We start from the raw sequence: 11,510 nt of genomic DNA, 5'->3' as shown, positions 1-11,510 counted from the left end.
CAGCCCCCAGTTGACCCCGTGGTGAAAAATAAAACAGAAACCTCAGTGACGCTGGCATGGTCCCCTCCGAAGATGCACCTCCCCATTCCAATCCATGGCTACATGTGGAACCCAATAAACTAACTGGCTTCACCTGGGTGAGGTGCCACGAGTCTCATGTCCCCGTCCCAGAGTTCACGGTGAGCAATCTGTCTGAAGAGGCTGATGATCAGTTCCGAGTGTCTGCAGTCAATGCGCATGGACAGAGCCCGTCTCTGGAATTCCCAGGGAGCGTGCACCTTGGTAAGAACAAAAACCCCAATGGAAATGGGTCAGTGTGTGCTGAGCAGCTGTGTTGGCTCCCTAAAGATGTTTCCTTTGACTTTAAGGATAGTAGTGCATTAACACACCAAAGGCTTTCCTTTATTCCTAGTTCTCCTATCTCATATCAACCTCCAGCTACCACTAAAGTGATACAAGTTATGTTTCTGTGACAGAGAGATGAATATCCTTATCTTTTGATATCTCACATGTGCAAGAGGCAGAACTTTCTGTAACAGACCTTAAGCACAGAAGTGCTTCTTCCAGCACTCATGCAAAGGGAGAAGTAGAAATGTACCTATGATTTAATCTTCCATCTCTAAATGAGATACCAGACTTGCATCTAAAGAGCATTAAGACAAACATGTTGTTCTTCCTCAGACCCAGTCCTGGCTGTGAAATCCCCCCTAACAACTGGTGAAGCTGTACCTGGAGGGGATGCCATGTTTACTATTGACCTTACAACAACGTGTTGCGGCACTTGGTACCTCAATGGTAAAGTCTTACAGGAAAGTGAGACCTGCATCATCAAGAGAACCCAAACTACTCACAGCCTAATCATAAAGAACGTCACCAAGAACGATGATGGAGCAGAAGTGAAATTTGTTGCCAAAAATGTTGATGTCAGCACCAAGATGAGAGTGAGAGGTATTTGCTTTGATCCTTCTCCTTTCCTCTTACAGTCAATGCATAGTTGCTGTGATCTGATGATTAGAACTGGGGCTGCAGGCATTCACTGACTGTACCAAATACCTGAAATTGCATCCCAATGGTCTGACGTGAGTCCTGGTAATGACCTAAACATGATAGCACTGAGTGTAGGGTAAGCCAGTCTACCCAGCTGCTTGGTATCTGAACCAGATTGCTTCATGCCAGCTGATGAATGTCTGCAGTTCACAGCTCTTGGCCAGTGCATTCAGTCAGCAGGTTTACCACTGCATCACCATGGAGCAGTACTTTCAGCTCCAGGTTCAGACAGCCTTTCTGATTGCACTGGAATAGTTTAGAAGTAGGGGAGCAATCATTCCAATAATATCTCTATCAATCAGCTTTGCATGACAAAATAGAACAAATAAACATTCATGATGGGAGGAGCTGTTTGTCATTGGGTGGAAACCTCTGCAGAAGCATGTTTAGAGCATTATTAATCAGTAGAAGGAGATGTTTGGTTGATTTTTACTTACTAAATCCTGCAAGAAGACCAAATGAAATATCTTGAATTGCTCAGCACTGACCCAGTTATGAGTGCAGGAACAGAAGGTGATACTTTTTCAGAGATCTTGCAGCAAACATTGACCACGTTAGCCTGATATCAATTGAAATAACGAGGCCTTTGCTCCTGACAGGTGCTGCAGTGAGATTTACCAATAAGGGCAAAGATGTAGAAAAGATCTCCGCTCAGCTGCGTGAGGAAGCCAAACTGCAGGCTGAGCTTTCAGACACAGGTGCTACTGTGGAGTGGATGAAGGATGGGAAGGAGCTCAAGGCCAGTGAAAAATATGAACTGCACATTGTGGGGAAGAAACACACCCTGAAAATTCACAATGACTCAATGGATGATGCTGCAAGTTATCAGTGCATCTGTGAGGGGGATAAAATGCTCTATCAGCTTTCAGTGAAAGGTATGTGACAGTCTGGGCTGTCCTCTTCCTGCCCAGGGCCAGCAGACTGCATTCACCTGACTCCCCGACAGTCCAGCTGTTGTCAGACAGCATCTGGGGTGTTTTCAGTGGCTGTTTTGACTTGAACTGGCCAATCTGCTTTGTAGAGCCATTTGATTTCTGTGTTCTGTCCTGTGATTCGTCCCTAAGATATAGAGGAAGTCAAGGGAAAGATAGGAAAAAGAGCATCCCAGTCTTCCTGTTCTTCTGTCAGGGTGGCCATGAGAGATGATGTCAACAGCTCTTTTTGTAGCAGTGATCCCAAACGTAGAAGAGACCTGTGAAGAGTCACAGGGATGTTTACTTAGCTGTCATTCCATGGTGGGCTTTTTCTTACACAGATGTAGAGAGAAACTGAACTTTCCCACGCAGGGAAAGTCTGTTTTGCTTCAGGGTGTAGGTCTGATCTCTGAGATCCACACGCTTGGCCTTGATTGCAATAAATGAGAGCCCTTTGTTTGCTCCAGTGGAAGACTTTCCATTTCTGCAGTACCCTCTGCAGATGACACAAATGCAAATGAACCTTCTTCCCAGCAACAATTGCCTTTTTCTTTTTTACACTGAGTATGCATGAGGCTCTTCATCATATTCTCCTTGCTTGTCACACTTGTTGATCCATGGAGAAAAAACAAATCCCTAGAGTAGTGTATGCACTTTGACACTGGAGAGCTTACTTAATTGCTTCTTCTCAAAGACCAAACTCCAGAGAGGCATGGAGACAGCTCCAAACAGAATTGAATAATGGGACTAAATTTATGGAGAAAAGAACTTCCTGCCAAGGCTTGTCAGCTAGTCTTAATTTTGCTTTTCTTCTCTCTCTTTGTCATGTTAGCATAATATTTCATAATGGCAGGTCTTTCCCCAGAATTAACTGGCACAGGCTGCCCAGGGGTAACTATCACATGTTTATGTGTTTTGATGTTTCACAGTGGGTCTTAAGTAAAAGGAACTCAGGTTTTGGTTGCCTGCAGGTCAGATGTTCTTTTGGGTTCAATATGTTTGCATAGTGACTTGCAACCATGGGACTGGTGTTCAAGGACCCTCTTGGTTCCTTCAGTTCCTAGGTTCTTTCTTGCCTAGATTTGACACTTTGTTTCAACAGAATAGCTGATATTCTCTAGTGAAGGCTATTAGTTTGGGCACAAGTGGTAACCTAAACCTGTTCCAACCTGTGCATACAAACCTGCAAGATGGTCTCATTTCAGTCCCTCAGTCAATACTTTTTCTTTTTTTCCCTCAGAGCCAAAACCTGTGTTTATAAACCAGTAGCAGGTGCTGAAAGAGGTGAGTGTCAGCTGTCCAGGCTCAACGTGGACGTCAAGTGGTTCAAGGTATGGCATGTAATGGTATTTTCCTTTCTGACTTCTCTGGAAATGAATGAGAGGCTTTAATTTCACTTCCAAGGGATGCGAGTCTGAGCTTTTGCTTGATAGCTTTTGCACTGCCCTCTTCTCTTTATGCTCTTTTACTTGCCCAGATCAGCACTCTTTGTTATTATGTCCTGAGTTCATTTATCAAGTTGAAATGGAAGTTTGTTTTGGGTTTCTTGTGAACTCCTGAGGTCTTGCTGCACAAAATATTGTTGGTTGGAGTACAGTCTTGAGCTTCAACTCTAACACAGAAATTCTCAGCCAGGATTTTGTAGCCTTGTTGTGAACTGGGTTTTTGGGTGAAATCTCAGTTTTCTTTGCACCTGACAGTGTGAGAATTTGCTCTGGCACTTTGTGTACCTCCCCAGTGCTCAGCTGTTCCTTCCCTTACTTGAGGATAACGTCATTTATTCAAGGTGATGTCCAAACGAGTTTGTTAACAGTCCTCCGCAGTGCTTTAAGCTGTCATAGGTCAGCCAGAATTTCTGCATGTTCTATAGCCATTCCTACATGTTGAAAACACTGCACTGTGCTTAAGCTTCAGCATATGTTCCAGTAAGCACAGTTCCATTAATTCTAGGGGAGTGGGTGAATTAAGCATTGATCTGAAGGCTGCATTTGCTCAGTGCAGAGATGGAAGGACTAATGGAGATCTGACTTTGATATTTTCCCTTCTAGGATGGGAAGGAGCTCCGTCAAAGTAAAAAAGTGAGCATTACTTCCCAGGGAAATAAGAGAAGTCTCATTATTCACAAGTGGTGAACTCTCATTTTCTCTCTCAGTCTGCAACCAGGTTGGGTTGCTGTTTCAGTCCTGGCTGTTTTATGCAGGAACTCTGCTCCTGAGGTTAATCCAAGTTGTATCCAGGCCCTTCAGAAGGAAAGGGAAATAGTAGAACAGAAATAAGTTCTGATTCTGACATAAATAAGTGCAGACCTGGAGAGTTAAAAGGGATTGTGTGATGTTCAAGGGATTTTGAAGCAAAGATGTCCCCTAGGTAAGATTTGTGGCTGACATTCCCCATACATTGTGGGCACACAAGCTAAGGAGAGACTAGTGATGAGCATGCAGAGAAGCCAATGGTTCAGACAGGTTTGTAGTGACACGACATTGTAGAGTTCTGTCTAGTTCTCCTTGGCATAGTTTGGAAAATAAAGATGAGGTGATTGGTGGTAACCAATATGGCTTCCTCAAATTCAAGCCATGCCTGACAAACTTGGTGGCCTTTCCTGATGGAGTAACAGCATCAGTGGATAATGGGAGAGCAACTGACATCATCTACTTGGACTTGTGCAGAGCATTTGATCCCGTCCTGCATGACATCCTGGTCACCAAAGTGGAGAAAAATGGTTTTGATGGATGGACCAGTTGCAGGATAGGGAACTGTCTGGATGGTCACACTCAGAGAGTTGCAGTGAGTAGCTGAGTGTCCAGGTGGAGGGTGGTGTTGGGACCAGTGTTCTTTAACATTTTTGTAGGCAACATGGCCAGTGGAATCAAATGCAGCCTCAGCAAGTTTGCAGATGACACCAAGCTGAGCGGTGCTGTTGATGTGCTAGAGGGAAGGGATGCTACCCAGAGGGACCTGGACAGGCTGGAGAGGTGGGCCCTTGGCAGCCTCATGAACTTGAGTGTGGCCAAGTACAAGGCCCTGCACCTGGGTCAGGGCAATCCCAAGCACAGGCACAGGCTTAGAGGAGAATGATTTGAGAGAAGCCTTGACCCTGAGGAGAAGAGTTGGTCTGGAGGGAGGTGTCCCTGCCTATAGCAGGGGGATTGGAACTAAATGACCTTAAAGATTCAGTCAGTTCTATTGTTTTTCTACCCTTAATTTTGCTTGGAAGGTTTTAGAATAAATTAGATTCTGGTTTCCATGAAGACTGTTTGCAGGGAGCTCCGTTGTAGCTAGTAAGTCTGTCTTTAAGTTCAAGGGCAATAATGCATTGACTGTGTTGAAGACAGAAAAGACTCAGGAATGGATGATGGTTTAGAATAAAACAAAATCCTACTTATTTTCTATGCAAATATGTGTAAGGAAAAGATGCTGCACTCAGTTCTGGAAATACCCTGACAAATATATCTCTAGTGCTTCACAGCTGGAGATATCAAGATTGTTAAAGCACTGGAAGATGTGGAAGTGAATGAATATGGGAGTGCATCTTTTGTCTGTGAGATTTCACTCGATGAGGTTCAGAGCCAGTGGTACAAAGAGGACAAGCTGAAGGCTGATGACAACATCAGAATGCGGCAAGATGGTAGGGTGTAAGAGGGGGATTTTTCTCCTGAGTGGGGGGTGGGTTGGAGATCAAGCATATAAGACATCTGAAATGAAGTGAAGATTGTTCAGAAGGGAGTTCCCCTTTTGTTTTGGGACTGAGGTTAGGGTGGAACAAGTGACAGGTGGGAAGCTTAGTGTGGGAAGTGTGATGCTATCCCACCATCCCACACTGCCAGGAGCAGGTAGGAAATGAGTGCAGTTCTTTCCAAAGTGGGGGTGACCAGGGCAGTCAGTTCACCTCTCCAAAGAGGTTTTGTCTGACAGTGAGTGTGATCCTTCTGTCTCAGGTACTTTAATGGTGACGGTGGCCGCATTCGGTCAGTCCTTGTAGAAGCCATGTTTAGATTCCGCTTTGGTGGGGATGTGGATGTGGGGGAATGGGTGGTTTCATTGACATGAGAGAACAGGCAGTGATGCTGTGAAACCAGATGGATGATGCTCAGCCTGGCCATGTGCCTCAGAGCTCTTTGCTCAAGGAAGCCAAGTGTAGTTGTGGGTTTGCTCTCAAGAGCACAGTTTGGTAGGGATGAGTTGGAGGTTGGACTAGATGACCTTAGTGGTCTTTTCCAGCCTTAGTGACTCTGTGGTTCTCTGCTTCAGGAAAGACCTACTCGCTGACTTATACACGTGTCCAAGTCAAGGATGCAGCAGAAATGAAATCTGTAGCAGAAAAAGTGCCCATCTTACAGTGAAAGGTACTTATGCTTCTGATGACGATTTTGCTTAAATTATCTTATGTTATAAACCAGCCAACAACTTTTGCTTTAATGTCAAGGAGGTTAAACACCACCAGAACCTTTCACAGAAATTAAAACTCCTACCTACCTACCTTTCTGCCCACAAAATATGCAGCTTCTCTTTTGGAATTTACTTTTGCTAAGTAAAACAGATTATTTTCTTAGGTGGTGGATTTTCTACCTCTAGACTTCAGATTTGTGTTTGAACGTTGAGGGATAAAAACATAGCTTGACTTTTTCTTCATTTTCTCTGTATGTTTGAAAAGAGCACAGGGTTTGTTTTTTTTTTAATATATACAATGCTAGGTATATATATGATGTTAAGTGTGATAAAGAAAAGGGAGACATTTGAGTTAGCACAGTACTCAAGAGTTCAGTCCCCAGCTTTGCCACTGTTACAATTATAAGGGCAAGAAAATCCTGGAAAATGAATTTCTCCTAAGTAGAGTCATTACATTTGAGCTACAGAGACCTTTACTAGGAGAAAACTTGTTGTTCAGAGCTAAGTTGCTGTATTTATCCAAAATAATTATCAACGTCCGTGTTTCATTGAACCTATATTCCATTTCGTAATGCGAGGATTTTGATAGCGGTATGGGAAGGTCATGGTTTGATTTGGATGTTGGACTGGGAATCAGAAGATCTGGGCTCTCTTCAGGTTGTCAGTCTTATTGTCTGACTTCTTAACAACATTCCTTTCTTTCTATTATTTTTAATGACGTTTTAAGGCATTTTGTGCTGATAGGTGTAGTGTTCTTTTGCAGTAATGCTGACGTGAGTAAGTAGGGTGATAATGTAAGGGTATTTTACATTCCTTCTAAATCTCTGCTTTCTCTTGTTCCATCCTTCTTAAAGAGCAATCCATTAATCTAGTAAAGGAGCTGTGTGATGAGGATGTGACTGAGCCTGAAGAAGCCAAATTTGAATGCGAGATATCCATTCCTTCTGTGAAACCTCCCAAGTGGTATCTACGTGGGGAAGTCTTACAGGCTGGCAGAAACTTGATTATGCAGCAAGAAGGCACCATCCTCCAGCTGACCATACTGAAAACCACCACTGATATGACAGGCACCATTCAGTTCTCAATTGGCAAATCAAAATCCACAGCAACTCTGCTCGTCAGAGGTAACATATCCTGGCTTGGTTTACATCATGAAGATGAAGAATTAATTAACGTACAGCCTTCCTTCACTGGGGTCTTTGAAATATTGTGTGTGTGTCTGGAGGGTCTGCTCCATTTCCAGTTCAAAGTCGTTGGACACTAAATGAGACAGCTGCATCTCAGTAAAAGATCTGTTTGAATAGCTGTGATGTGCTTACTATTCAGATCTACAGAGCTGAGGTTTTGTCCTTGGCTATACCAAAGAGGTCAAATCAGGTGAAATTAATTGTATTTCAGAACTAGACAAGTTGAAGTTTGGTAGGACATAAGTTTGATGCCATTTCTCATTGATTTCATCTGAAAGAAACTTCCAGGCTTTTTGTCCGCTGTTGTCCCCAGCGTAAGATTATCCATTCACATCCTAAAGTACTTGTTATATTTTTAACTCTCTCTTATTTGAATAAAAGCCTCAACAATTTGGAGCAATTTAATAAGCACAGAACAAGAGCTGGACCTTGCATTTGGTAGATAATATACAGTATTACTTTATAGAAATGTAGTCAATGGCATTCCCTATAGACAATCGTTTTTTTTATCTTTAGTTCAAATAGTTCAATATTCAATAATAGTTCAAAAAACCATTGTGAACATGAGATTAATTGAAATGGAGCAGACGCAAGAGACTTTCCTCTTCTTCCAATTGTCCTCATCCTTTCTTCTCTTCCATCCCTGCTTTGCAGATTACCATATACAAATCACCAGGAAGCTGGAGGACAAGACAGCTTTGGAACGTCATTCTGTCATCCTGTCCTGTGACTTCAGGCCTTCTCCAAAGGTTGTGAAATGGTTCAAGGGCCACACACCCATCGTGCCCTCTGAGAAGTACAAGATCAAGAGGGATAAGCATTCAGCAGAGCTCAAGATTCTGAAGCTGAAGCCCGATGATGCTGGTGTGTACAAGTGCAAGGCAGGAATTGCAGAGACTGAAACCACGCTGACAGCTGAAGGTAAGAGCAGGGGGGGTGGTCTCTTACATGTCCTATTTCACCTCAGATTTCTTTTCTTGAGGTTGATTTCTGCCGTTCTCTCCTGCTAACTTTATAAATGTATAATCTTCACTGAGAATACTACACAAAGATCGTCTAGTCCAACCATTCTACCACATCCCAGTATGATTTATAGTAACAGTGGTAACAGTTCACCTTGTTTCCCCACAGCCCGCAATGTAGAAGTAACGAAGCACTTGCAGGATGTAGAAATTGAAGAAGAGAGCTCTGCTGTCTTCTCCTGCGAGCTGTCCCATGATGACGAGGACATGGAATGGTTCCTGAATGGCAACCTCATTTACACCAACAATTACAAGGACATCAAGAACGTTGGCAATTGCTGCAAACTGACAATGAAGCAGGTTAAGCCTGAGGATGCTGGCACAGTGACAGTGAAGTCAGACAAGGTGTCAGAAAGCACGTGCCTGAAGGTGATAGGTGGGTCTGATCACACCCCTCCTGGATATAAGAGATGCTAAGGAGCCCCAGTTCATTCTATTGTGCAGCAGTCCTGCTTCTAAAGCTCACCTCTCTGGGGTGACAAGACATCAGGGGCTTTCTTCCAGTGGAAGGTTCCATTGCAGCAGATATCAACGAAGGAGGATGGTTTTGGTGTCCTGCCATAGCATTCCATTGCTTTTTATCATCATTTTCCTTAACACAAGAAGAGTTACAAGAGCAATTTCTTTTACTGCTTCAGTGCCATGCAGTGTCAATGCTGTTGTCTCCAAGTATTTATGACTGCAGGGAGAGCTCATTCAGTGTGTGTTTTGCCTCTGGGATGACTAATGACCAGGCTGTGAGTAACCTGATCTAGCTGTGAATGTCCCTGTTTATTGCAGGGGAGCTGGGCTAGATGGCCTTTAAGGGTCTCTTCCAATTCTAAGGATACTATGATTCTAATCTGATCTCCCCAGCAATTAAGCTCTTTTACTCTATGCACTCCAGAGTTTGAAGGATTTCATTTTTCTCCTTTCTTTTGCATTTGGTGGGTGTTTTTTCCCCATTATAAACATCTGATGTGTGAAATAGAAGATAGATAAAAGGAGTCAATAAAACAGGAAAATCAAAATTGTTCAGCAGCTCATCCTCTTAATCCTGAGGCCTGCTGTATGAGCTCTGCTGTACGTGAGGGCAATGCCGGCTCTCCAGCTTTAGAAGAGCTGCATCCCAATTACTTCATATGATATCAGTCCCACCCAAGGCAATGCAGGCTGTCCCTCCTGTTCCCTGTATTCTCCTACTGATTAGTTCAGAATTACATAAAGTGCATTCAGTCAACAGACATGAAACCGCTTTAGGTTCTATATTGGTGTCGTCAGTGCTGGTAAAGATTTATTTATCCCTCTTTAAAAATCTGAAAGCAACTGGAAATGTCTCAACTTCTGTATCACATTGTTCTGTTTTGCCCTTTTAATTGCAGAGAAGCCTGCTGTCTTCATGAAGTCCTTGGATGATGTTTTTGGTGAGGAGCGGGGTGTGATTAAATTGGAATGCGAAGTCTCTAAAGAGAAGGTCAAACCAGTGTGGAAGAAGGACGGTGTTGTGCTCACTTCTGGCAACAAGTATGAGCTGGTACAGTCTGGGAAGACCCTATGTCCCCTTATCCATGACTTCGAGAAGTCAGATGCAGGTTTCTATACCTGTGATATTGTCCGTGATGTTGCCAAATCAAAGGTCGGCATTCAGGGTAAGTACTGTGGAAAGTAAAGGAGTGCTGAAAGCACATTCAGTGTCTTACACCTATTCCCCCACGAGCCTTAATAGTTTCTACAATAGAAGTGTATTACTGCAATTTAGCACAGTGATGTCTGGAAAATTCCCATTGCTTTTGATGTAAATGTATCTCATTTTACCATGAAAATCACCAAACACATCAAGAATGTCCTGGAAATATTTCCTTTCTAAACATCCCTAAAATGGAGAAATGGTTTGAACACCAGTAGGGGTAGGATGGTAACAAATTAGCTAATAGAAACATTTAATTTCTTGTCATAGGCAAAACCCTTTTTCTCACGCAGCATCCTAGAGTTGTCCTCTCTGTTAGGTTGTTCCCTCTGTAGCTCATTGAATCTTCATTCTGCTCCATGGACTGAGCTGCTCTAATTGTAGTTCTTCCAGAGCAAAGACAAGAGATTCACGTCTCTTTTTTTTTTTATAGCTTCCTGGTAATTCTGAGTGGAGAATGTCTTAGAGAATACATCAGTAAGGAACACAGCCATGTTCTGCAAATCCTGAGTTAAAACACCAGTACTGCTACTCATGTCAGTCACAAATGCCTTTTCTCCATATAAACCTCATACTAACCTATCTCTTACCTTCCAGAGCTGAATAGTGGCATTACCAAACGGCTGAAAAACACTGAAATCCAGGAGGGAGAAGATTGTACTTTTGAATGCATTCCGTCCCATGAAAGCATTGATGAGTTCAAGTGGACACTGAATGGAAGCAGAGTGGAAAGTGGTGGGCAATTTAAAGCTTCTAACGTGAATCGGAAATATACTCTCCTTATCAAAAGTGTGACTCCTACTGACGCTGGGGAAGTCGTTTTTACTGCCCGTGGTCTAACCTCCAAAGCCTCTCTGTCTGTGAAAGGTAATGAGATGGGAGAGATTCTGGGGTCTGATTCCTTCAACTGTCTTCTGATAAGATTGTCATGAGAGCTAACTCATAATATGGTTAAAGTGAATAGCAACCTTCTACTTGAACCTCGAAGCACTGAGAATTTCTCTTAAAAATAAGTAAAAGGAGGAACCATTTGACACAAATGTGAGAACTACCCAAAGCACTGGGGTAGTGTTGGAAATGGGCATCTCACTACAGCTTGTTCCATTAACAGTAAATCAGGAATGCTCTGTTGAGGGAACTGTGGGAGCAAATATCCTCTAAGTATAAGCTGAAGGGATGGCCTTCACATCATCTAGCTGTACAACAAATTCCTATCTAGAACATGTGCATCTGAGAGCATCATCCGAGGCTCCCAGTGTGATGAGTGGAGAGAAGAGAGAGGCAGTTT

At 43.1% G+C, this 11,510-nt stretch overlaps 1 protein-coding gene across 1 annotated transcript; it reads left to right on the top strand.

Annotated features, from left to right (window-relative positions):
• The first annotated feature begins 1,646 nt into the window (after positions 1-1,646).
• LOC146758611 (obscurin-like) lies at positions 1,647-11,154 on the top strand. The gene is made up of 10 exons (XM_085514885.1): positions 1,647-1,922; positions 3,202-3,292; positions 4,010-4,124; positions 5,418-5,586; positions 6,210-6,304; positions 7,202-7,471; positions 8,189-8,455; positions 8,666-8,932; positions 9,918-10,184; positions 10,820-11,154. Exons 6-10 carry the CDS (start codon positions 7,354-7,356, stop codon positions 11,152-11,154), a joined length of 1,254 nt encoding a protein of 417 aa, XP_085371011.1. The 5' UTR covers positions 1,647-1,922; positions 3,202-3,292; positions 4,010-4,124; positions 5,418-5,586; positions 6,210-6,304; positions 7,202-7,353.
• The last annotated feature ends 356 nt before the right edge of the window (positions 11,155-11,510 follow it).

The sequence above is a fragment of the Coturnix japonica genome, chromosome 13, assembly GCF_054131305.1.
Source record: "Coturnix japonica strain WE chromosome 13, WE-NBRP24, whole genome shotgun sequence".
NCBI lineage: Eukaryota > Metazoa > Chordata > Aves > Galliformes > Phasianidae > Coturnix > Coturnix japonica.
The sequence above is the reverse complement of the archived record's forward strand: the minus strand, read 5'-3'. Positions and strand labels throughout refer to the sequence as shown.

Coding starts and splice junctions, on each gene's coding strand:
- LOC146758611 (XM_085514885.1), top strand. CDS start 7,354: ATGCAGCAAGAAGGCACCATCCTCCAGCTGACCATACTGAAAACCACC. Junction 8,933..9,917: donor CACGTGCCTGAAGGTGATAG/GTGGGTCTGATC, acceptor TTTTAATTGCAG/AGAAGCCTGCTGTCTTCATG. Junction 10,185..10,819: donor ATCAAAGGTCGGCATTCAGG/GTAAGTACTGTG, acceptor CTTACCTTCCAG/AGCTGAATAGTGGCATTACC.